This window comes from Xenopus laevis, chromosome 7S, assembly GCF_017654675.1.
Source record: "Xenopus laevis strain J_2021 chromosome 7S, Xenopus_laevis_v10.1, whole genome shotgun sequence".
Lineage (NCBI taxonomy): Eukaryota > Metazoa > Chordata > Amphibia > Anura > Pipidae > Xenopus > Xenopus laevis.
The window spans coordinates 22,864,302-22,891,135 of NC_054384.1; the positions used below are offsets into that span (position 1 = coordinate 22,864,302).

Sequence of the window (26,834 nt, forward strand, 5' to 3'; positions counted from 1 at the left end):
AGTTAGTGCCTCAATGTAACCATAACCAGAAGCTTAGTAATGCCCATAGCTGGTTCTTATAGTCACCCTCCTTGCTACTCCCTCAGCTCCATGCTCACCCCTCCAGCTCTGCTTCCATCCCTATTCCACAACTCTGAGCCCTTGCAAAGTATTGGCCCCAGACAGCAATGCCAAAAGTTTGACCCACAAAGATTCTTCTTACCAAGAAATTCTGCCCTACATCTATTGGGGAGAGGAGTAATTTTTGGATCGAGGATCACCTTTGGTTTGCCAAAGCCTTAGATTTCATGTTGTGAAAAAAACCAACCTATTTATTTAGAAGGATTAACATGTAGTTGCAGCCATCCATATGGCCGGCACAAACTGCACTTAAATAGGAACCCAAAAAGATAAATTCTACGGCATCATCAGTAAGTCCCTGTCATTTAGTACTGGATCATTTCTGTTCTTCATCAGTAATTGGTTAAAGTTGGGAAATTTTTTCTTGGCTATAAATTACAAATTTTAATTTTATTAAATGTTTATTGATATAGTTATGATATTTGTTTTCATTATAATATGTATTGAGCATGTTATATATCCATAACATGTATCATGAATGGAGCCATTTTGAGTGTTGGGGGTATAGTGTATCCATAGCTACTGTGATATAATGTGTTAGGGTTGTGCCACACAGTTTAGTAGCAAACGTTCAGGCCCCAATGTTTTGTGTATTCAGGAGAGAATCTAGGCCTGGTGTTGACATGGGTACATGGTAGTACATGTAGTAGTACAACTACAGGAGAAAGACCCAAAAGTACTTATAACAATATTGCTCCTAAAAAGGAACACACAAAAGCTTTTTCACTATCACGTTATATTTAATAGAGCTGGTGCAAGAAAGGAAAAGACAAACATTACACAAGCCCACAATTTACAGAAATCTCAAATTAAGTTCATATAGTTAACTAAAGGAAGCTGGGTGTAGTAGTTCAGCCACAGGAGTGAGGGTTGCACACATACAAATTATATAAACCTTTCCCAACTGCTGCTGTGTAGCAATATTTCATGGTCTATGAACCATTGTATTGACCCGTTCCTTGTTATAGACAGAGGTTGGTCTGGGCATTTTAAAAGTATTTAATATTGTTATTACAAAACAGTACTAAATATATATTTTTTACAAGGAACCGTAAAATTGAAAGCGATATCCTTAATAGTTCTACTGGGACCAATTGGCTTGTAGAATATAAAGCTTCTAATGGTGTTCAAATATGTCTACTTAACCCTTTTCCCAGCCAATAAAGTAGTAGTAAAGCTCTACTGATGCTATATGAATATAGGAAATTAATAATAGTGATACATTTATATTCTTAAGCAGAGAGACAAAAAAAATCTTATATTTAGATGTTGTCAGCTGATCTTGAAAAGATAGGAATCTAATTTAAGGAGTTTCACTTCAAGTCAAATTGAATGTTTTAATGGGTTTCTGTGCGAAAAAAATAATTTTTTGTGTAATGAGAAACAAAGTAAAACACTATACTGTATATAATAAAGCATTCTCAATCATTTTACACAATCCAATTTCAAGCAATATTTGTATATATCTTTCTGTTTTCTGGGTCTGCTTCTTGAAACAATATTATAAAAGACAAATGCGTGTGAGTACTCCCATGCTCCCTGGTGATGAAGGAGCAAGCTGTGCTGGAGGTACTTGCCTTGGTGCCCTATAGCTCAGGCAGTGGATTTCATTGTGAGAATGCAAAATCTCATATTCTACTTGGTTCCTACAATCACAGTCAAAACAAATCAATCATTCTATAGGCTGGAGTACAAATGAAACCAGGAGGCAACTACAGGAACTACGCTTTCTGCGGCCTACAGCCATATCAAACTCTCGGCTCCGGGAGGCTTGGGGCACTTTTCTTTAGAATGTTTATGTTGATTGCAATCGATTTTCCGTCAGCTTCTCAACTGAGAAAACAGTCATGGATTTTTTTCTTGCATTGTACAAAAATCCTATCAACTTTAATGGTAAGTCAAACATTATTGACTAAGTGTCATGAGAAGACTTCAATGTAAACTGGTGCTGATGTGCCCATTTTTTAACTTGAAAAATAGAAAAAAATTTAATTGTATGGAAGAAATATGATTTTCTTATCTCACCTTTTGTTAAATCAGCCTTTTTGGATTGTAGACTCTTTGGGTCAAGGTGTTCCTTTCTTTAGCGTTTTTTAATCAGTTGGTACTCATGTTTTTTGCACCCAATCTGCTTTGATAAAGCTTGAGTGTACTGAGCGAAACTTGTGTCCGGCGCAATTTCTTCTATTTTAGATTTACTAGACAGGGCGTCGGAACTTGCTACAATGGCCAATTATCGGTTGGGAGGGCACTGTGCTGGTAGTGGGGGGACTTTATGGGGACCCAACTGAGTGGGCAAGGCAGTCAATCAGACTTCAACCTGTCACTACCAGGCATTGCCTGGACTTAGCAGTGCAATTAGCGGTTTCGCATTCGAAGCACCGAACTGTGTAGCAGCAGACCGGTAAGCTGCTAAATGCATACCCTGGAGTGGGTTCCTTTAACGCCACAGCCTATGTTAGTTTTAAATGCTCTGAGTATACAGTTGTGTGTGCTTCAACCACCTCACATAGGTTCCTTTCGGGCAGAGTGCAAAGCAGTGTATAAGCCCTTGCCATGGGCCAAATATACAGCAAAAAGGAAAAACTGCAGCACCTCTTATTTGCAAAATGTGAAAAAATTTATTGCAATTGGTCAGTAACAGGCAACGTTTCGGGCCTTGTCTTGCCCTTTCTCAAGCCTGAAGATCGCGTGGAAGAAGATGTCGTCTGTGAACTCCCTGGACTGGACCTGCGCAGAAGGGTAAGTAACAAGTTAGGGGCATTTGCCCAGCGGGACGGGTAGGCCAGGGGGGAGGAGGGAGGGTGGGCAACAAACGGGAGGGGGGGTGGAGGGTTTACGCCGACAAGGTTTCCTTCCCCTTTAAGTCAGAATTAACACAAAATTTGGTGTTTTCACACACAATTCTTTGTGCACACCACAATTCGCTGTGTGCGCTGGCCTAAAGATTTGAGTGTGCACTGCACCTTAGAGAGAACATAAGAGTACCAACTATTTGTACAGCCCTAAAATTGCTGTTCCTTATAACTCCTCCTGTCAGAGTTTGGGTTGCCACTAGGGTTGCCACCTGGCCAGTATTTTACCAGCCTAGCCGGTAAAACACCCGCTAAGGCTGGGGCCGGTATTACAGATTTACCGGCAATGTAGTTGCTGGTAAATTTGTAATATCCCTAACTAAAGCTCTTGGTCTGCCCCAATCTGCACAAAATCTACCTTTTCTTCGGCGCCTGGCCAATTGCACGCCGCCCCCTTTGACGTCTTGCACCGCCCCCTTTGACATCACATCCCCCCTATTTTTACCGCCCCCAAGACTGGCCGGTGCAAATTTTATTGAGAGGTGGCAACCCTAGTTGCTACCTGGCTGGTATTTTACAGTCCTGGCTGGTAAAAATAATAGTTGATCCCAATGTTATTAATAGGGAAAAAAGATAAATATTATAGGAAGGCCAGTATTTTTTTCCAGAAAAGGTGGAACTAGTGTTGCCACCTGGCCGGTATTTTTCTGGCCTGGCTGGTAAAAATAATAGTTGATCCCAATGTTATAAATATGGAAAAAAGAAAAATATATAGGAAGGCCGGTATTTTTTTCAGGAAAAGGTGGCAACCCTAGTCAGAGCCCTGATACAATAATCCAGCACCACCTAAAGAACTGTCTGGGGGACAGTGGGAGCACTGGGAGGCAATGCGTTTCCTCAGTGAGAGTCACATTGGTGTAAGTAGATGACAGCTCTGTGTGTGTATACAGCACCTGAAGAACACGGCAGGGTGAATAATATGCTAGAGCTCATGCAATATACACATACCACTTATATTAACATCCAGCGTTTTTTCCCCGTACTTTAGAAATAAATTCCCCCTATTTCCTGTACTTTGTGAGTTACTGGAGGGCCACACTTTCAATGTCAAACAGGCAATAGCTCGGCTGCTAAATGCCTTAGGTCCTTCCGTGTGACGCCATCAGAGTGCGCCCGCTGTTGTCATGCTGCTGCTGCTCTCGGTGGGCATGCGGATTGTTCTGGGACAAGTCTAGTGCAGCTGCAGAACATCTTGGTTCTATGTGGCTTTATGGCGATGTATCTGAAGCGCTTGCCCCCCGTTATTCGCTGTTGCCTTCAGCCGGTGTTTCGGGACGTTCAGTCATGTATTTATAGAAAGCCCCGTGCCCTTGTAACGGGATCTAGGATCCATGGACTGGGGGCGCAGAGCAGGACCTTGTACGGAGGAGAAAGCAAACCCCCAGACACCTCGCTGTTTGTTCCTGTTCAGCTCAGACCCGCAGAGAATGGGGACACGGACATCGGCGCTGAACTGACGCAGCCTCTCAATAAGAGTAAGAGTGTTGAGCTTGTCGCCCTGCAGAACTACAACTTTCAGTGACATGCCACATCCATAGATTGTCAGTAAAACAGCTGAAGGTCCACGAGTTGGACAAACTACCCTCCAGCATTTTTAAACCTCACTAATGGTCAGATTGCAGCAGGGCCCCATACGACAAAATTTCCTGGGCCCCCTGGGCTGCGCCCACCGCAACCTCCACCTACAGGTCCGCCCTATTCCACCCCACAGATCCGCCCCACCTACAGGTCCGCCCTATTCCACCCCACAGATCCGCCCCCCCCCCACCACACAGTAAAAAAAACAAAATAAATATTGGTGGCTAGGGTTCCCACATGTTAATAAAAAATAAAAAGTTATTGGTGGTCAGGGCCCCCCATAAAAAAACATTTGTGGCCAGGGCCCCCCCATTAAAAAATATTGGTGGCTAAGACCCCATATGAGAAAAAAAAATTGGTTCCCAAAATTGATGGCCAGGCCCCCCCCACATCATGAGAACATTGGTGGCCAGGGCCCCTTAAATGTCCATGCCTTCCCGAAGTCAGCAGCTCTCAGAAATTTGGGGGGCCGGCTAATCAAGTAAGTGTGGCGTGGCTGGCCCCCCTTACCCTTCGGGGCCCCGTACAACTCTCCCCCCCTGATGGCTGCCCTGGATTGCAGTACCCTGCCAAGTAGAACTGGAGGCTGATCAATAAGCAGGGGAGTCAAAATAGGCCCTGGCATTCCAAGTATACAGAGGCCCAAATAGTCCTCCACCAGCCCACTAAATATTGACTGTCTATATGGGACCTTACAAGCAGCCTCTTTTGCATTTGTCAGAACACACAGATTGCCAGCCGTGGCCTGTCAATAAGTATACCAGTGTGGGCCTCGCCCTGTTAGTGATTTAGTGATACCTCCATCACCACCAAGATATTACTATGAGGTTATTTGATGAACCAGTGTTTTCATTCTGGTCGATCAGATCCAATCCTGAATAACTGGAAATGCTCATGGCAGGGGCAGGTTCATTTGTATGTTTTGCAGGTCTGCACATTAGCATCTACCTTGAAGGGGTTGTTCACTATTGAGATAACTTTTAGTATGATGTAGAGAGTGATATTCTGAGACAACTTGCCATTGGTTTTTGTTTTTTATTATTTGTGGTTTTTGAGTTATTTAGCATTTTATTCAGCAACTATTCAATTTGCATTTTGAGCAATCTGGTAGCTAGGGTCCAAACTACCCTAGCAACCATGCACTGATTTGATTAAGGGACTGGAATATGAGTAGGAGTAAGCCTGAATAGAAAGATGAGTAATACAAATTAGAAATAGCAATACATTTGTAGCCTTACAGAGCATTTGCTTCTTTAGAAGGGGTCAGCAACGCCTATTTGAAAGCTGCAAAGAGTCAGAAAAAGGGAAATAATTATAAAACTATAACATACAAAGCAAACCACCCCTTTAAACATGCAATTGGTTTTCATGTTTTATTATTTGTGCTTTTTTCAGTTATTTCACTTTTTATTCAGCAGCTCTCCAGTTTGTAATTTCAGCATTCTGATTGCTAGGGTCCAAATTTCCCTAGCAACCATGCATTGATTTGAATAAGAGACAGGAATATGAATACATTTTTATATTCTTATCTTAAATTCTAAGATAAGTAATACAAAGTAACAATAACAATACATTTGTTTTTTTTTTAAATGAGGTCAGTGACCCCCTGTTTGAAAGGCGAAAAGATTCAGAAGAAAAGGGCAAATAATTATAAATAAATAAATAATTAAAAAATAAATAATGAAGACTATTTGAAAAGTTGCTTAGAACTGACCATTCTATAATATAATAAAAGTTAACTTAAAGGTGAACCACCCCCTTAAGAATTACTTTTACCATATGATGTACACCAGTATATTTCATGCTGTGAGAATTCCATGTTGTTCTGCTGGGGGTTGCACACTCTTGCTACTTCAGGGAGTGTTTCAAACCTCTCAGTTTCCTCTTCTGCACATTGAATTAGCTTTTTACTCAGTATTTATATTAGAATGCTGAATCCAAACACTCTACTTATTAATTTTACTCTAGAGACAGTTTAAAAAATATACATACAATGAAAGGTGTTGTTCATTTTAAATTAAATTAACTTTTTATGTTCTTTTTCTATTTTTGTGTTGTCTAAAGAGGTGGTTCACCTTTATGTTAACTTTTAGTATGTTAGAGAATGGCCAGATCTAAGCACATTTTCAGTTTGTCCTCATTTATTTTTTATAGTTTTTCATATATTTGCCATTTTCTTCAGATTTTTCCAGCTTTCATATGGGAGTCACTGACCCATCTAAAAACAAATTATTTTTGAGGCTTCACATTTATTGTTATTGCTACTTTTTATTGTTCATATTTTTATGAACATATTCCAGTCTCGTATTCAAATCAATGCATGGCTGCCAGGGTAAATTGGACCCTAGCAACCAGATTGCTGAAATTGCAAACTGGACAGCAGGTGAATAAAAAAGCCAATAACCTAAACACAAATAATAAAAAATGAAAACCAATTGCAAATTGTCTCAGAATATCACTGTCTACATCATACTAAAATTACTTTAAAGTTAAACAACCCCTTTAAAACATGAACAGTCTTATACTACTGTTGCAGCTCAGCCAGCTGTCTAAGACTTAATTTTGATTTTTAGGTGACTACAAATTGCTTATCCAGTCCCTGGGGGATTAACAGTTGTCCCCTGTTCTGTTTCCCTCCATTCCAGCACAGTTTCTCTCTTAACCAGGTCCTGGCTATGCTCTGACATGGACCAGATGCAGTCACTCACTTTTCTCAAAGTAAGAGCATTAGGCCTGTGTCAAAAAGTGTCATGACCCAAACGGCAGTAGAAGGAGAACTGGGGTAGGAGTGAAACCATTTTAGACTCCAGCTTTTTGCTTACGACTGTGAACCCCCCAGATACTGGGCATGAAGTATGCAGAACTGATTTCCACTGGAGACACCGCCTGCAAATGCAAACTTATTTAGTTCTGCTTTTAAATTATTAACCATAGCAACCAGACTATTTGGTAAATACTTTAAGAATAACAATAAAATGTAGCCTCATGCTAATTTAAAGTTTTTGTTTGGAATAAAAGGCAAAAAAGAAACTTAGAAGATGCTTGAATTGCTTCCTGAAAAAAAAAAACATTTTGAAAGCTTTGCACTTAGTTAAAAATGTCCATTTGACATCTAATTTCCTCTGCTTAATAAATATTGTTAAACATTATATTAAATCCATAGGTGACGTCCTGAAAGTTTTAAACAAGTTTTACAAAAGGAAAGAGATGCAGAAATTGGGAGCCGAAAATGGACTGGATGGTAAGAGAGACGTACATAAATGCCACTTGCATATATTAAGCACTTTTGGTTCTTGTCCAAGCCATACCTGGATGATCTGTTAATGTGCATTTCTGTGTCATTCCTAGCTCGTCTTTTCCACCAAGCTTTTATAAGCTTTAGAAAATATGTTATGGAGACTGACCCTTTGCATGTGGACCTGCACATTATATTGAATGATATTTGCTGTGGAGTTGGTAAGTATAACATATGTGCATGTCAAGTCTTTCAAGCATAGTCTGATATTTATTGTAAAGTATTATATATTTTTAATTGGTACAAGAAACAGTATTACAGTTTTTACATACATATTTAGAGAAGCAAACTCTTGAGTCACTACACATAAAAGATTATAAAAGACTGCAACACTTAGGGCATACCAAGAGAGAAATAGTTCAAAAGAGAGTATGCCAAGAGACGAATAGTGAATTATAGAGTATACCAAGAGAGAAATAGCACATAATAGAGCATGCCAAGAGAGAAATAGTGAATTATAGAGCATACCAAGAGAGAAATAGTGAATTATAGAGCATACCAAGAGAGAAATAGTTCATAAGAGAGCATGCCAAAAGAGAAATAGTGAATTGTAGAGCATACCAAGAGAGAAATGGTGCATTATAGAGCATACCAAAAGAGAAATGGTGCATAACAGAGCATGCCAAGTGAGAAATAGTGCATAAGAGAGCATACCAAGAGTGAAATAGTGCATTATAGAGCATGCCAAGAGAGAAATAGTGCATTATAGAGCATACCAAGAGAGAAATAGTGCATTATAGAGCATACCAAGAGAGAAATAGTGCATAATAGAGCATGCCAACAGAGAAATAGTGCAAAAGAAATACCTGTCACGACATAAATGGCATCCACCTCTTACCAGTGGAGTTAGGTGGTTGCTGTTCACTACAAAGGTAGGCAGCCTCATTGGTTACTGGTGGAAATGTGCTATCTGAATTTGAAATTTTACACATAAAAATAGATTTTTAGTATATAAATACTTAAAACCATTTTAGAGACCTCATCTTTTTGCCCCCCTTGTAGGCCACGTTGATGACCTGTTCCCATTTTTTATGAGACACTCAAAACAGATATTCCCAATGCTAGATTGTATGGATGATCTTCGGAAAATTAGCGATTTGAGGCTACCTCCTAACTGGTACAGTATAAACCGTTTAAGTGGTGGTAAACCTTGCATAGGATACATAGTTGCATATTAGTTAAGCTGGTGTCCCTTTCCATTCCCTTTCCTGCCGGTAGACGAGAATCACTCAAGAACACTCGCTTGTTTGTTGCTGAGACCCATTTATCATAGAAAGTATGTTTATTATTCATATACGTATAAGATAGTTATACACCATTGAAAGTTATACACCATTGAAAACTTTCTGTATGCCATCAACTTTACATAATCACTAAAGTTTAAATTAAAGCAACCAACTTAAAAGTTAAGCAGAACTGTCTGGCTCAAAACCAAGGGATTGTATTAGACAAATAACTAGAAATATGTCTTCAAACGTGTTATGTAACAAAACCTGGCCTTTGATAACTTTTAATTGATCAAGTACATGAACGTGTGGAATGGGTGTTTTGTTCTGCGCTGAGGTTGTGACCACTGTCAATGAGTGTGATGAATATCCCTGTAATGGTAAATGCAGGGTCATCACAGCATGGAAATTCTATTTGTCACTTTTTACTGATGTACAGCAAGTTGGAGTGATATCACCCCCTCCCCCAGCAGTCTTACAACAGAACAATGGGAAGGTAACCAGATAGCATCTCCCTAACACAAAATAACAGCTGCCTGGTAGATCTAAGAACAGCACTCAATAGTAAAAACCAAGTCCCACTGAGACTCATTCAGTTACATTAAGTAGGAGAAATAACAGCCTACCAGAAAGTAGTTCCATCCTAAAGTGCTTGCACAAGTCGCATTGTTGGGGGCAGCTGGGAAACTGACAATATGTCTCTAGCCCCATGTCAGATTTCAAAATTGAATATAAAAAAATCTGTTTGCTCTTTTGAGAAATGGATTTCAGCGCAGAATTCTACTGTAGCAGCACTATTAACTGATGGGTTTTGAAAAAACATGTTTTCCGATCGAGCAACTTTGGAAAACGAAGCGCCGCTTGTGGCCTAACGCAGGCGACTCATTACAGCCGGCGCAAGAGAAGAGGAAGCGGTTCGGGAGATTAGTTGCCTCAAAGAAGAGGCGATTAGTCGCCAGGCGCTAAATCTCCCCAAATCGCCTGGTGTGGACTAAGCCTAAAACTATAACCAATCTATATGTTAAGGCTCTTTAATTGCAGAGTCCTCCCAGAGCTGCTAGCCATTAGAATACCTTCTTCCTTTATATTAAAGGGACCTCACAGGAATTGTCAGTCTGTACTCCTTGACTAGCATTATATCACCAATACTTGGTGAACCGTCGATTTAAACTATTGTTTCTGCTATATTTTCTTCTTTCTTTGGCCCTACTGCCCAGTTGACAATGCTCCACTCTTTCTTCTCTCCTTCTTCTCTTCTTCTTCTTCTTCTTCTTCTTCTTCTTTTCCTCTCTTTTTGGAAAGACTCCAGATACTTACAAAGACATTGTTATCATTTATTGTCTATCTTAAACATGAAAAAGAAACAATTAAAAATCATTGAAAACTCTTACAAATCAGATATGCAACGATACTAAATTATGGAAAAAGGCATAGGTTCACAGGAAAATTCAGTTAGAAAAACTGAATTTTTAGTGTGAATATTTATTTTAATTTTCTCATTGCAAATCGTCAATTTGTATTGGAATATCAAGCTATTATTGTGCAAATCTTAATGTTAACTTATACGTAGGTATCCTGAGGCCAGAGCCATCCAGCGCAAGATCATTTTCCATTCCGGACCTACCAATAGTGGAAAAACATACCATGCAATCCAGAGGTATCTGTCTGCAAAATCGGGGGTGTATTGTGGTCCTCTGAAATTGCTGGCCCATGAAATCTACCAAAAGAGTAATGATTCGGTTAGTATGCTGCAAGCTTTATTAACCCATGGATCTCCATTTATTTCACAGTTAATATATTTTATAATAGTCAGTGAAAAAGTAATTTCTAAGTCTGTTATATTCTACCATATGTTAATAGAATATATTCTCAATATGTTATAGAAATGTTCAAAAATTTCAAAAGAGTATTTGTTAGGCAAGAACTATTCCTGTTTGGGTTTTTGTACCAGACATCTCTCTTATAATTTACCAGGGCATCTCTCTTATAATTTAGTCTGTCTGTCTGTGGGTTGTGCATTTCAACAACCTGGAGGCAATTTTCCAAATGGAGGTTGTTTTTTTTAAAATGCAGCATATATCCTGGTTGCATGTAAATCTACCTTACAGAGACAAGCATTATACCTCAGTAAAAGCCAGTTTGGGCAAAACATGGCACCACTTGCAGAACTGCCAAATAAAATCCCTTACATTTACTAATCTGACTTCTTCAATACTAATCCCTAAACATTATGGCTGATATGTTGTTTAAATAAAAATCTTATGGGTTTATAGACTAACGAAGGTGCACCCATAGCAACCAATTGGTCTTCTTCAACCAGTTGGAAAATGAAAGAAAAGCCTCATATTGGTTGTGCTGCGACTCCTATCATAGTAAACCAGCCCTCTCAGTATTTTGGCTGTTACAGATATTTTCTTATAGGTTCTTCCACATCTTTCTCATCTGTTGTTTTATACTACAGGGAGTGCCTTGTGACCTTATTACAGGAGAAGAACTGGTGTTTGTAGATCCAGAAGGCAGGCCTTCAGCCCATGCAGCTTGTACAATTGAAATGTGCAGTGTGACAGCACCATGTATGTGTATATTTCTTTATTTTTCTATAATTGTTTCAAGCAAATACATTTTAATTTTGTTTTATCGTTTGTTATTTTTTAAATGTATTGTTTTCATTATGCCTTGTGATTTTACAAAAAAAATCCTTAATCCAATTGTTTGTGGTTGCAGAAGTATTGTCCTCTGCCATCTCCTACAGATATTTGATTTGTCTTTGTGATCCTTGTATTTGTTCTCTCTCAGATGAGGTGGCTGTCATAGATGAAATACAGATGATTAGAGATCCTTCTAGAGGTTGGGCCTGGACCAGAGCACTTTTAGGTAACAATTCTTTAGAATATAGAAAGAAACGCCTGCTATTGTTTCAGTTTGCTCATTTATTCCTGTTTGGGACTATGGATGTAATCTCATGAACTTCCTAGCCATGTATTCTGATTTTAGTTTTCATTTACAGTAATAGGAAGTGGTTTCACGTGTTTCTTTGCCAGCTACAATACATTTTTGTAAACTGTCCCTTATACCATTAGGTTCAGGCTTTGAATTTGCTTATACATACATTTGTAAATAATGCTACTGTGACAAAAAGAATACCCCTACATCCTAAATACATGAAGTGAGGTTAGTAACACCCCATATACCATACAGTGACAGCCCATTGTATACAGCAAAGCTCGCCATACATACAGAGATCCTCTCATTTGGCGAGGTTGCCAAACAAGCAGCTCTCTTCCCAGCGATCGGATCACAATGAAGAAGGATATGGGAGGTCAATGACCGCATTAAAGGGGTTGTTCACCTTCAAACACATTTTTCAGGTTGGTATCAGACAGTTCACCAGAAATAAAGGCTTTTTCCAATTACTTTCTACTTTTTATGTGTAACCTTTTTTCTAATAATGAAGTGTAAAGTTTCATTTTCACCTTCTAAACCAGCTCTGGGAGGAGGGGTCGCCGACCCTTTAAACTTCTAAATTGATACATTTAGTTGATACATGTCTAAAGCTGGCCATAGACGCACAGATCCTATCGTACGAATCGAGGATTCGTACTATTTTCGGATTGTGTGTGGTGAGTGCCGACATCTTTCATCCGGCGGAGATCGGTCGTTTGGTTGATGGGTCAGGTTTGATTTTGACCTGACCTATCCCGCCGGAGCCCATTGCGCATCGTAATCGGATCGAACGTTCAGATTGCCCCCGATATAGCCATGCTCGTTAATGGCATATTGGGGAAAGATCCACTCGTTTGGCGATGTCGCCAAGCGAGCGAATCTTTGTGTCTATGGCCAATCTTATCTTTGTCCCTGCTGAGAATCCCTAAGTTTCATTAAAGGCAGCTTTTAGAATTGAAATAATAGTTGCTAATACTCCAGAGAAGCTGCTGAGAAATGTATCAACTAAATGTTGCAAAATTGTAACAGTTTAGAGTCTGCACCTGAATTACTGAGCTGCCAGACACAAACATTAAACTTAGATTTGGGAAAAACTGTAAAAAATAAAGGATGGAAAGTAATTGAAAAAATTATTTGTTTATGGTGAACAATCCAACTGAAAAAAGTGCTTGGAAGGTGAACAACCTCTTTAATGAACCGCTGCAGTCCTCATTCAGATGGGATTTTTAAACCTGCCCGATCAACATCTGCTCGACATTCGTCCAAATATTGATCGGGGAAGCCCCATACACTGCCCAGTAAACTGTTGACTTAATCTGTCAGCAGCTTATATATCGGCCTTTGTATGGGGACTGTAAGGTAATAAATCCTCACAATCTGGACCCAACCTGACCCACCATGCTGCCATCAGTTATCTACATGTACTTAGCCCCCCATCACTGACATCACTAGAGGGGGCAGGTTGTGCACGAGTCTGTAAATGAAAGCGAGAGGGAATGTTGTCACAAATGGGGTGGACCCAGGGTACAGTTAGGCATGCCAAGCCCTGAAAAAGTAAATTGTCTGCTTGAACTTGCTTGACTCACAGAGGAAATACAGGGGAAAGCTGTCGTTGTAATTTGATCTTTTGGCCCTCGGACCAAACAATCTGAAAAGCCCAATATAAACCCCAATTTTGTTGGGCATATCAGGAGGGAAAGGGCAAGATCGCCAAACGATTGGAACTTTTAATGTTTGGGCACCTTAAGAAAGGATAAAAATTGAGTAGTTGAGGCAGTAGCTGCCAGAGCGGAATGTGACCTTGCCACAGGGGGTAATACACTAAAATCATATAATCACACATTGTACATGATTACACATTTTGAGCTTGTGGTGGCACAGGATCATTTATAATGAACTGAGATGGTTGCCTAAACACCAATAGGGAATAGTGTTTGTGCTGGGCTCGGTGGAAATGCCTCATTCATTGAATTATTTATCCTAGGTCTCTGTGCTGAAGAAATCCATATCTGTGGTGAAGGAGCTGCTATCAACCTGGTGACTGAGCTTATGTTTACAACTGGAGAGGAAGTAGAGGTACAGTTTAAAGTTTGGCAGCTAAATCTGCCGATTTGCCCTGTTTACAGGGAGCCAATATAAATATACAAAGGTATCATGTTACTTGACGTGTCCAACCAATTATACATCAGAGCTTAGGAGACCCACATCAGACAGCATGTTTGCTTCTTCAGTAAGTGCATGGACAAATATATCCAGGCCTACTACCCTGAGCCTTGTTGTAACAAATAAGGAATTAATGCTAATCCCTATAGTGTGAACAGAGCATATTTTTCCATATTTGTATCTTCTGAGGTTTTATCTTCTATATAGTTCAACATTTATAACCCTAGATTCCTCGGTGTTATGACCAATACAAATGCTTCTACAAATATTGTATGTGTAAATACACAGATGCTTCATGGAAACTATAAAACAGACATTTACGGGAAAACGTATGGATTTAAAAACAAAACAAGAACCTTTATGAGCCTTTAAGTGTATTTTCGATATCCGTGTTGTACTTGTAGGTGAGAAATTACGAGAGGCTGACACCGCTTAAGATTCTTGACCATGCTTTGGAATCCCTAGACAATCTCCGCCCTGGCGACTGCATAGTCTGTTTCAATAAGAATGACATCTATTCTGTGAGCCGACAAATTGAAGCACGTGGTTTAGAATGTGCCGTGATTTATGGCAGCCTTCCCCCAGGTTCGTATAACTCGATCTTATTCTTGAATTTCTGCAGCTGTTTGATAACAGCCTTGCAGATGGTTGCTATGCTGGATTCCAGATATGCCCACACTGGCCCATAACATATTTCCACCTTCCCAATTACCTATAACCAGCCATGGATGGTGAAAAGATACAATAGCAGTTAAAATAATAGCAGAGAGAAGTAAAACAGTCCATTCTAAGTCTATGGCACTTTTGACTACTGCAGGGCTGTCTAGGAGTATCCTTCCCTGCCTGCCACCCATTTCCATTTAAAATGACTTACATAGCATTTTGTCTGTGTTCTTACTGTCAAAGCAGGTATCTTACTATTGTGATAGTAGTTCTGCGTTTACATAGGGAACAAACAATTGTGGGTGGTTATAATGGAAGGCTAAAATATTCTTGCATTTCTTTAAGGGACTAAACTTGCCCAGGCAAAGAAATTCAATGATCCTGCTGATCCCTGCAAAATCCTGGTTGCTACAGATGCTATAGGAATGGGGCTTAATCTGTGAGTAAAGACACATTTCATATGTAATTCAGATGTGGGTGCTGGCTTGTGTGTATTTAGTATTTGGTTCTGTAAGGTAGTTGCATAAATGGATTAAATATAATTAAGCACAGGTATAGGATCTTTTTTCTGGATCCAGACAGCTCCAAATTAGAAGAAGGTTTAGCTGTATATAACATATCCTCATATGAATACTGATGCTCAGATGGTAAATGTTTAAAAAGCAATGCATGCAGCAGTACAACAGAGAATGGTTCAGTCAGGTTAGTTACAAATATGTTCGGTAAAAGGACATGTATCAAGAAATACAGTTGGTTTTCACAATAAGGGCAGAGACACACAGGGTCGGACTGAGGGGCATGGGGCACACCGGGACTGCTGTTCAGGGCTCCCCCCCCGCCCCCCTACTGTGATGCTTTGGGGGCGCCGCTCGGCGTGCATGCCAAACTACACCATGCGCAAACTAGGGATGCACCGAATCCAGTATTCGGTTCGGGATTCAGCCTTTTTCAGCAGAATTATGATTCGATTGAATCCTTGTGCCCGGCCGAACTGGATCCTAATTTGCATATGTAAATTGGGGGCAGGGAGAGAAATCACGAGATTTTTTTTGTCACAAAGCAAGGAAGTAAAAAATGTTTTCCCCTTTGGATTCAGTTCAGTATTCGGCTGAATCTTTTGCAAACGATTCGGCCGAATCGTGTTCGGCCGAATCCAAAAAAGTGGATTTGGTGCATGCCTAACGCTAACTGCACGCTCTGTGAATGCGCAGACGGCGCTGCGCGGGAGAATTAGTTGGGTGACTAATCTCCCTGTACTGCCTTCCCGCCAGCTAGAATGTAAATTGCCAGTGGGATGGCACTCGGAACGCTTCTTTTTCCGAAGTTGCCTCACGAGGAAACTTTGGGCGACTTCGGAATGGAGTATATATGGAAGTTGTTAATGGAATGGCAGGGCAGGCACATCTATGGATTTTAGCCAGTGCTATATTTTTTCTATAGGCAGTTGTGGACTGGTGCCTAGAGTTGCAAATTCAGAGGGAAATACATGGGTGCCTGTCGCTTGCCTAGGGCATTGGCACTAACCCAATCCATACGGATTTAGGCTCAGAATTGAGGCTAACACAATATCCTGTATGATTTGGCAGATTGTGACAGATTACATTTATTCATTAAAATCTAATTGCTGGGATTAAATGATATTTTTTAAAAACCATTTGTATGCATTCATACTGCATACACTAAATATGTGGGAAGGAAACCAAGAGATGGCCTAGGATCACTATAGCCCATGGTTAGGTTTGGATTGACTTCCACCACATCCAAAAAAACTAACGTGCCTGATTTTGAAACCCCCCATTCCTAGGAGCATTAAAAGGATCATCTTTAATTCCCTGGTAAAACCGAGCATTAATGAAAAAGGAGAGAAAGAGATTGATACCATCTCCACCTCTCAGGCGCTGCAGATATCGGGTCGTGCTGGCAGGTTTAGCAGCATGTTTAAGGATGGAGAAGTTACCACAATGTTTCGAGATGACCTGCCCCTGCTCAAAGAGATCATGAGGAAACCAGTTGCTGCCATAGAGGTAAGAGGCTTATCCAAGCTTCCTCCTTTGCCCAAACTTGAGCAGGTATTGGCTGCTAGCCAGTCTTGTAGCCAAAGGCATGAAACCACAACACCTTCCTTTGATATTCTATAAGGGCTCAGTCAGATATCCATGGTGCCAGGCAGAAAATGCCATTGGCTAAGGGACTATCATATGCTACAGATGTAGTCCATGGTCAGAGACAGTGCAAGGCCCAACCTTATGATTCATGGCAAATATGTGAAAGTATATTGTTCTTTAGTAATGCCATCAAAATTGTAAATGCAGAAGACAAACTCACCAATGTATTGGTTTTCACGCATAATATTTTTCTTGGCAATTGTGGCATTGCATCATGGGCACAGGTGTTGCATTTGTGTTATATTTAACAGCAAATAGACAACAGATGTATTAATGCAGTTGACATTCTCTGTTTTTATTATGAGAAAACAACAACATTTTCCAGTGTTTATTATTACAGTGCTACGCAATATGTTGGCGCTATATACATACAATTTAATAATAATAGGAGAGTATATGCACACATTATTGCTCATATGGTATGTGTACATTTTATTTTTCTTTAGACTGCTGGGTTACATCCCACTGCTGACCAGATAGAGATGTTTGCTTACCACCTGCCTGATGCAACATTATCAAATCTTATTGTAAGTATAAAGCCGCTGTTCTGAGAGCAAGTGCTACTGTTCCATTGTATAGGAATCTACCAGAATTGGACCTTACTGTATATGAACAGAAGAGATCATGCTAATGAATGTTCAGCCAGTGGGCTCTACATAGAGTATTATTTCTGTATGTATTTTAAATAGTGTAAACAATATGGAACTGCTGTCATATACCAAATAATCAGAAGGTTCACCTCAAAAATTATTATTATTTTATTTACATTTCTTTGTTCTCCAGCGCTAATAACCTGTATTTTTAACTATGATCTGGTTGTTAGGGCTAAATTACCCTAGTATTCAGGCAGAAGTTTGGAAGTCAGAGTGGAAGATGGATAGGAGAGGGTCTAAAAAAAAAAAAAGATAAGCAATAAAAATAAGAATAGTTAATTAAAGTAAATTCTTGCAGTCCATGTGTTTTTGACTGCTCGGGTCTCTGCCCCTAGCAGCCAGCATTTTCTGTTAAAGGCTGGAAATAGGCAGAACAGGAAAGCTATTCATTTACAAAAAAAAATAAAAATACAAGATAAATAACGGTAAGTTGCTTAAAATAGGTTGCTCTATAACACACTTCGGGGGTTATTTATTAAAATCAGAATATTTCAAATTATTTTATTAAAACCACGTTGACCATCTACATTTTGACCTTATTTATCAATAAATGAACTCATAATATCTGGTGCTGGAAAAGACTATAAAATCATGAAAAAATCAGATTTTTTTTCAGATTATAGCCCCAAACTTTTTTGTATTATCGTACAGAACTCAGCGCAGATCATAATATCTTTTTTAGATGTTGTCCCCTTTAAAACTCAGACCAGACTAAATTGGACTTCGTAAATAACCCCCTAATATTAAGTATAATTTTGAAATTTTGTATATTTATTTTAAAACTTTACAAATAAAAATTTGAGTGAAATATTCTTGTTGAGCAGATTTGCTTGGCGTGAACCTGGTACATTTTCATCTTTATCAGATCAAGGTGTTTGTGTGATGCGCGCCCGCCCGCCTGAACCCCGACTTCCGGGTTCCTTTTATAGACCTGCTCTGCCAATGACGTCATAAAAGGGGCGGGGTGAGCAGGCGAGTATCTATAGAAGTTCAACTTAGAAGTCTGAAGCTGGCATTTGTAAGGTCACGGGCGGAGGGAGCAGTCAAAAGAGCTCAACCGGCCGCAAACCGGAAAGGGGATGCGAGGTTGGCCCGAAACTGCCCGACCCTCTGGTATTGGGCCGGCCCACACATCACATTCCTGCGTCCATTTTTGTGAACATTCAGTAATTCAGATAAAGCATGATGGTTGCAACCAACTTTTACAGGTTCACCATCATTAAACAGTATCAAGGAGAGTTGCTATATTGGTTTCCTACTGTATTCTAATGCATTTGTTTCTTCTTTTGCAGGATATATTTGTAAGCCTTTCTCAGGTTGATGGACTTTATTTTGTGTGCAACATTGATGACTTCAAGTTTGTAGCTGATATGATTCAACACATTCCACTAAACCTGAGGGCGAGATATGTATTTTGTACAGCTCCCATCAACCGCAAACAGCCATTTGTCTGCACGTCACTACTGAGGGTACGTTTCAGTGTTTTTCACCATTGTCAGCCTCATAATGTTCATCTGGCTTTCCATTGAGAATATGCATTTTCTTTTCAGGACACTTTAAAAATATCTTTCAGATTTCTTCTATAACCCTACATTTGGGATAAGAAGCTAGAATTTGGGAGGTAGATATTAGATTACCAGTATACAATCCCCACCCATTGTTGTGACTGTTCTGATAAGTAAAAGTGCTGAATCCATATTTATTGGATTTGCTCCCCCAAATCTACAACCTGATTTGCAAAAAAACTGCATCAAAGATTAATCAGATTTGATTCAGCTTAGCAGCCATATAGCATTTTAAGTTTGATGGTGGTGAGAGACAGAGGTGTTACACTTGTGTGTTGTTCTTTTACAGTTTGCTCGACAGTTCAGTCGGAATGAGCCCCTGACATTTGATTGGATTTGTAGACTTGTTAACTGGCCAGTTGTTTCCCCAAAGACCATCAAAGACTTGGTGCATTTGGAGTCAGTTCATGATATCCTGGATCTCTATCTATGGTTAAGGTGAGTTTAGTTAAGGAAATGACCGAGTTAAAAATATGTGGCTGAGAACATACTGTCATGGGAAAACATGATTTTTTTTTGTTTTTTTTTCAAACCCCATCAGCAGAATTCTGCAATGAAATTCATTTTTCAATAGAGCAAACAGATTTTTTTATATTTCATTTAATTTTGAAATCTGACATGGGACTAGACATATTGTCAGTTTCCCAAGTGCCCCCAGTCATGTGACTTGTGCTCTGATAAAGTCACTTCAGTCACTCTTTACTGCTGTACTGCAAGTTGGAGTGATATCAACCCTCTCCCTTTCCTCCCCACAAGCCTAACAATGGGAAGGTAACCAGATAACAGCTCCTTGGTAGATATGAGAATAGCAATCAATAGTAAAAATCCATGTCCCACTTTGACTTTACGTTGTGTAGGAGAAACAACAGCCTGCCTGAAGTGCAGGCTCTTTCTAAAAGCACATGACCAGGCAAAATGACCCGAGATGGCACCTACACACCAATATTACAAGACAAAAAAAAATACTTGTTGGTTCAGGAATAAAATTTTACATGGTAGAGTGAATTATATGCAATATAAACAATGTAAATTATAAATAAAAATTATGATCAAGGAAAGTTACAGGGTTCCCCCAAACCATGGGGAAGATGATTTATTGTTCATGGGTTCTTGGATATAGTGATATTGCCCATTATTAAGTCCTTATTAAAGACTTTCACTAACCTCAAACTCTGCTTACAGGAGTTGACCTATGGTTCTGGTCATAAAGAGATTTTTAGATACTCTTTAAAGTAAAATATTATAAACACACCGCTAATTCTTTAACTCTAAAACAAACATGTTCTTTGCAGAACTAAATTACTGCCTAGTGGTTTGCTGCCTTATGTTATACTAACAATACAATGTAAAATATGGAAACATTGGTGAATGGGGGAAGGGAGGGAGGCACTGGCAGCAATATACTAGAATGGGAACTGGAAGGGCAACATGAGTGAATATGTACTGAAGCATTGTAGCGTTATTGAGCAAGACATAGACCAATAAGTGCCAGGGTGCATTTTGGAGGAAGGAAAGATGGGTACAAGAAGGCTGGTAAACAATAAATAGTGTTGAGCAGGGATCCCCAACCTATTGAACCCGTGAGCAATATTTAGAAGAAAAAGGAGTTGGGGAGCAACACAAGCATGAAAAATGTTCTTGGGGTGCCAAATAAGTGCTTTGATTGGCCACTTGGTAGCCCCTATGTGGATTGTCAGCCTACATTGAGGCTCTGTTTGGTAGTACACCTGGTTTTTTATACAACCAAAACTTGCCTCCAAGCCTGGAATTAAAAAATAAGATCCTGCTTTGAGGCCACTGGGAGCAACATCCAAGGGGTTGGAGAGCAACATGTTGCTCACAAGCTACTGGTTGGGGATCACCGGTGTAGAGAGTGAAGTGGGGGAAAACACGGTAGTGGGCTTTATGTGACCAATGTTGACATTTTAGAATGGGCCGCATTGTGAACCAGAGGTATGGAGAGGGCAGATGTCTGCATGTGATTGGCTGGGATAGTTAGTAGGAGCAGTGTATTTGTGAGTGTGGTTGAATTTTGGTAGAGTTTCATATCATTTTTATGCTTTTGTTTTAGGTGTACCTTGTAAATAACATGCTTAGAAAAATAATGCCTAATACATGTATTTTGCAGCTATCGTTTCATGGATATGTTTCCAGATGCTAATCTTGTAAGGGAGATACAGAAAGAATTGGATTCTATAATACAGATGGGAGTGTATAACATTACTAAACTCATTCGAGCCTCAGAATCCTCTGCTTCTGCCTCTGATCATTCTGAAGCACAAGGAGCCCATGAAAAAGACATTCCAAACCTCAAACACAATATAAACTCCCAGGGACAGAGAAGACCCAAAGGGTCTCAGTTAGTCCAGCCATTGCCTGGTAATGTGAAGGGACCGCTTGCCTCCAGATTAGTACAACAAGGACTTCTTACGACAGACATGCTAGCACAGCTGGAAAAAGAGTGGCATTCACGGCAACACGACAACGGGAATCACAGCTCTCCACAAGCTTTAAAGGGAAAAAGAAGAAAAAAGTAGCCCTGTGGATTTAGATATATTTTAAATGGACAATAGAAAAATCTGTAGAACAAAGGAATATGTCAATATAACATTGTTTCAAATGTTAAATATCATTTATTCGATAAAGTCTATTTATAATAATCGTGTTTGTAAGCTCTTCTGTGTTGTCATGTTGGTTTTACTTTCTGCCACCAAACAGGAGTATTTACTATAAAGTGTTGGTAACTACTTCCTTTTAACAACAGGTTCACAAGCAATATAATGTCTTTGGAATCCAGCTAACACAGTCTTCCTACACACTCGTACACTGCACTGGTGGAATCTTTTCACCTTCAGATACTTGCTGGCTTTGTCACTTTTACCCATATATAACCGGTAACAAAGGGGACAAATATAAATGGCAAAACAAGTATTTCTACCAGAACTTTGCAGCACACCAGACATACCTTTTGGGTGCAAAGTAGTTGCCAGAGCTCATTTGGTTCAAAAGGGCACTTTTGCATATTTAAACCTAGACTGTGAAGATTGGGTGCGGTAAAATTGTCTATAATATCTCATTATCTAAAAATGGAAACTCTTAAGAATAAAAGCGCTGTAACAAGAGTCACAGAAATAGGTTCACATAAAAGTATAAGTTTAAAACGCGTAGGGCACATATAAAGTAAGCAAAATGAGTATGAACTCTTTTGTGGGAGAAATATTGTGGCAGATTATTATAATAAGGTTCAATCACACTATACCACCTCCCATCTATCATTGCCTGTTCTTGGTCTACCTCATATAACTATCATGATTTGCGGGTAATAGGGGATGCATTGGCATATCCATAGTAACATAGTAAGTTTAGTTGAAAAAAGACAAATGTCCATCAAGATCAACCTTTGAACTCTTTTTTAAACCGCCTAACTGCTAGTTGATCCAGAGGAAGGCAAAAAACCCCATCTGAAGTCTCTCCAATTTGCCTCGGAGGGGGAAAAAATTTGACTCTAATCCATATTACATGTAAAGAGGCCATCTCTTGCCTTTCAGCAGCTCACAGGTGTACATGCTGGTATAGTGTAGGTTTAATAATGACTGTAGTCCAACTTTGCTCTCCAAGGTAGTTTTACATACCAGATTAGAGCTCATTGTTTTAAGGCTCCCATACACAGGCCCATAAAAGTTGCCTACAGACTGTCGGCAGTTTATTGGCCTGTGTGTGGAGCCATCTGACGGGCGTCCCCGATTGATATCTGGCCAAAAGTCGGTCGGGTAAAAAGTCCCGTCAGATTGCGGTCGCATCTGTTTGTTGATGTGGTCCCGCGATCCGACCGCCCTCCAGCACTGTTTTTTTTTTCATAAGGGAGTCAAAAGAGAGACTTTGTACTAGTCCAACGGGAGGCCATCGGGACCGGGTGTCTTGTTTTTTTTTTTCATCCGACCGCCCGTATGGCCTCCATTCTGATCAGATTGTTTGGCCCACGATCGTATCATCCCGATATTGCCCACCTCAATGTGGTCATTTCAGGGAGAGTTCCGCTCGCTTGGCGACATCAGCCCTTAGCGCCCCCACCACCAGGAAACTTGTCACCAGGCTATACTCACTTCTCCTAGCTACCATTAAACCTGCATTTAACACAGTGTATACAGCCTGGAGTAGAGACCAGAGCTGGAGGATGGGAACTGGGAAGAGGCAACTGACAGGGCCTATGACTACCTCATCTCAACCTAGAGATAGACTGGTCCAATTCAAAATCCTACATAGACTCCACTAAACCCCATCTATGCTGTTCCGTATCAATAGACTTGACTCACCACAGTGTCAGGGCCTCAGAGGCACCTTACCTACACCTCATCTGGTCATGCCCCCGAATCCAAGTCTTCTGGTCCCAGGTTATCAACTATATTCAGGACAAAACAGCACTACCTAAACGAATAACCCCTAGGTATACATTCCTGGTGTAATAAATGAGGTCATCCCAAGGGCAGCTGCAATACTTTTCTGTGCAGTACTATTCTATGCCAGGAAATGTATCCTCCTGAATTGGATGTCTCCCCAATCCCCCACATTTAATGGCTGGTTAAACTTGCTGAAAACAACACTTACCCTAATCCTAATACAACTCTCTTGCAAGAGGTTGTCCCCAGAAATATGATCTCAGTGTTGGACTGGCCCACCGGGATACCAGAAAAACTCCTGGTGGGCCCAGGGGTCAAGTGGGCCTCTTGCTTCTAACGATTTGGCCTATTTCATGGTCATTCCATATTTCTTTATGAGAACAAAGAGGCTTAATTATGGAAGAATAGAGTATAGTATTTAGAGAAAAGAGACCAGGAGAATAAAGAGGTTGAATGAGGAGAGGAGGTATAGTAGTTTGAAAAGTGGGCCATCAGCCTAAGGTTTTCGGTGGGCCCCTGGCATCCCAGACCAACACTGTATGATCTGGTGTGGCAAACCTGGCTGGAGGCCACAGAGGAGCCTTAATGTCAGAGATGACAAGCTAGCAGTGGCATAGCTATTCATACTACTTGTTCAATTGGTATAGGGGTAACAGATACAGAATCATAACTGAATCAAAATGTATACGAATGTACAGGACTCAAACATATTAAATGCATATGCTGTACTGTGATAACTGTACTGTGGGAACATCAGTTAGTAGCTCTAAAAGGAACAGTAACACCAAAAATGAAAGTGTTTTAAAGTAATGAAAATATCATGTAATGGTAAAACTGATCTGTTTGCTTCATATACACTACTATAGTTCATATAAACAAACTGCTGAGTAGCAATGACGGAAATTGAAAAAAGGCTATATGGCACAGGTTAAATAGTGGATAACAGATAACATTATGTTCTACAGAACTTATCTGCTATCTGCTGTGTAACTTGAGCCTTTTCTCCTTTGGATGGCTGCCCCCATGGTTACACAGAGGCATGTTTATATAAACAATAGTAATGTTTCTGAAGCAAACACACCAGTTTTACTAGTGCAGGGCAAAACTGCATTATATTTGTATGACTTTAAAACAGTTTAATTTTTTGATGTTACTGGTCCTTTAAGTCAGCCCATGCATGGCACAGATTTCAGATTATAGAGCAGACAAAAATCCTCCCTGTGTGCTCAGACAGGTGAATTACAACTTTTGTCAATGCTTATAATATGGAACTGAATTCGCGAGTGGAAAATTGAGGTAACTTTAGACTTAGCCTACCCAAACAAAAAAAATACGCAGTACTTTCTTCTTTGTCACTCAGAGGAAAGTGTATGATGGAGGTAGAGTCCTGTGCGGGTCCATTTTGAGGAACCCATACCCAACACCTGCAACCCAGACCCGCAACAGTCATTCTTACCCGCTTGGACCGCAACCTGGACCCTTGACCCACTGACCATCAAGAATCAGGAAGTGCTGTCATCATCGGAAGTAGGCGTGATCCGAAAAAAAAGTAGTAAAACGGGAAGTGCTGTCATTGTAAACAACATCATCGGAAGTAAACAAAATCAGAAAAAAGGAGTAAAAATCGCTATTGAGAAGACCCGCGGCCCAACCCACAAACCCACAGAACCGCTGACCCGCGCCTATACCCGCACCCAGATCTTCTATAGTCAAAATAGGCCCTGGAACTCCAAGTACACAAAGGCCCAAATAGTCCTCCACCAGTCCACTAAATAGTGAGTGTCTATGGGACCTTACAGCAGCCCCTCTGGCATTTGCCAGAACCCACAGATTTCCAGTCCAGGTCTACTGTCACAGATATCTGATGACAATGAGGCAGTTTGATATAACCTTCACTGACAAACCATTGGATGTCCTTATTGCAAACATCCTTAATTATTCTTTCATCCAATAACAGAAGCAGAACTACCATTAGAACCCCACTTGGTCTTCTGGAGCCCGATAGAAGTATGAAAAAAAATGAAATAGTTGTCATAGAAGATTTGCTCTTGCCTTACAAGTATTTGGTGTCCATTGCTTCTAATTATGAGCCCTCATAGATTTGTCTTTCTGTAAACCCTGATGGATATCATGACTGTGGTGTTTATACAAATGACCTGTAGGTGTCACTGTGTACAGGAATTATACTGTGCATACATAGTACTTTCTACACTGCAATTGCAGGTAAAGTACTGCTAAATGTGTTAGAGTTTAAGTTCCTGTTGAAGTGTAATGGCTGCATGAACCTGATAATAAAGCACTGTTATACCCTTTACTGTTTCCAACTCCAACTGCAGGGAAAAACATTGTGGAGACAGATTTAAACCGATCAACTGGGATTCTATTTGGCAGATTATTTTGCTGCAGCCACTGGTTCTGCAGAGTTGAAGTTTGTATTAAACAATACAAAACTATAAAATCCACATTAGATTACATAATCAGTCTTGCTGTATCGGCTTCTGCCAGATATTATTTGACTTGTGCTGTTTTGATCATTTATGACGATCCCTAAGCAGCCCAGACCACACTGAGCATGTGCACAGTCTTGGTCTTGCAAAGATTTTTAACAAAGTTACAAGATGGTGACCCACTGTGGCCAACTTTGAAAGCATAAATCATTTATTTGATTAGGCTTGTGGTGCAGTAAGTTCATGTTAGTACATGTTATGTTTTAGATTTTACTTCCCCTTTAAGTAGCACTCCTACAGTTTTCTATAGGAGAGGATATACAGTTACCATATTGCCAATCATAGCACTTATTTGGCACCCCCAGGGACTTTTTTCATGTTTGTGTTGCTCCCCAACTCTTTTTACATTTTAATGTGGCTTACAGGTAAAAAAAAAAGATTGGGGTCCCCTGTTTTAGAGACACACCTTCCCTCTCATTTAAGCTTAAAGTTACCACCTATCTGTTTTTAACCAGACAGCCCTGTTTTGGCAGTTCTGAAAAGACTGTCTGGTTTTCAGACCTACAAAAACCCCTACTTCCAATGAAAGAAAAAAAAAATATAAGCAGTCATACACCTTTGTGCCATATAGTGTAAAAAGCGGCAACCCAATTGAAACCAGAAACTAGAAACTACAAGTCTCAGATCAAATGGGCAGAGTCACTAGTTCCTCTTAGAAAGTGGAAAATACGCATATTTAATCAATTCCCCTAAAAAAGCCTCTT

At 40.0% G+C, this 26,834-nt stretch overlaps 1 protein-coding gene and 1 long non-coding RNA gene across 2 annotated transcripts; one reads left to right on the forward strand and one right to left on the reverse strand.

Annotated features, from left to right (window-relative positions):
• Positions 1-939: 939 nt before the first annotated feature.
• LOC121396228 lies at positions 940-4,061 on the reverse strand. The gene is made up of 2 exons (XR_005962895.1): positions 3,924-4,061; positions 940-2,850 (listed from the first exon to the last, which is right to left on the reverse strand). It is a non-coding gene; the product is annotated as an uncharacterized LOC121396228 (long non-coding RNA).
• supv3l1.S (Suv3 like RNA helicase S homeolog) lies at positions 4,039-21,886 on the forward strand. Its single transcript, XM_018227475.2, has 15 exons — positions 4,039-4,450; positions 7,717-7,794; positions 7,902-8,009; positions 8,851-8,965; positions 10,645-10,813; positions 11,536-11,647; positions 11,871-11,948; positions 14,002-14,093; positions 14,585-14,765; positions 15,189-15,282; positions 16,648-16,867; positions 17,455-17,535; positions 18,954-19,130; positions 19,516-19,664; positions 21,355-21,886. Exons 1-15 carry the CDS (start codon positions 4,186-4,188, stop codon positions 21,761-21,763), a joined length of 2,328 nt encoding a protein of 775 aa, XP_018082964.1. The 5' UTR covers positions 4,039-4,185; the 3' UTR covers positions 21,764-21,886.
• Positions 21,887-26,834: the final 4,948 nt, after the last annotated feature.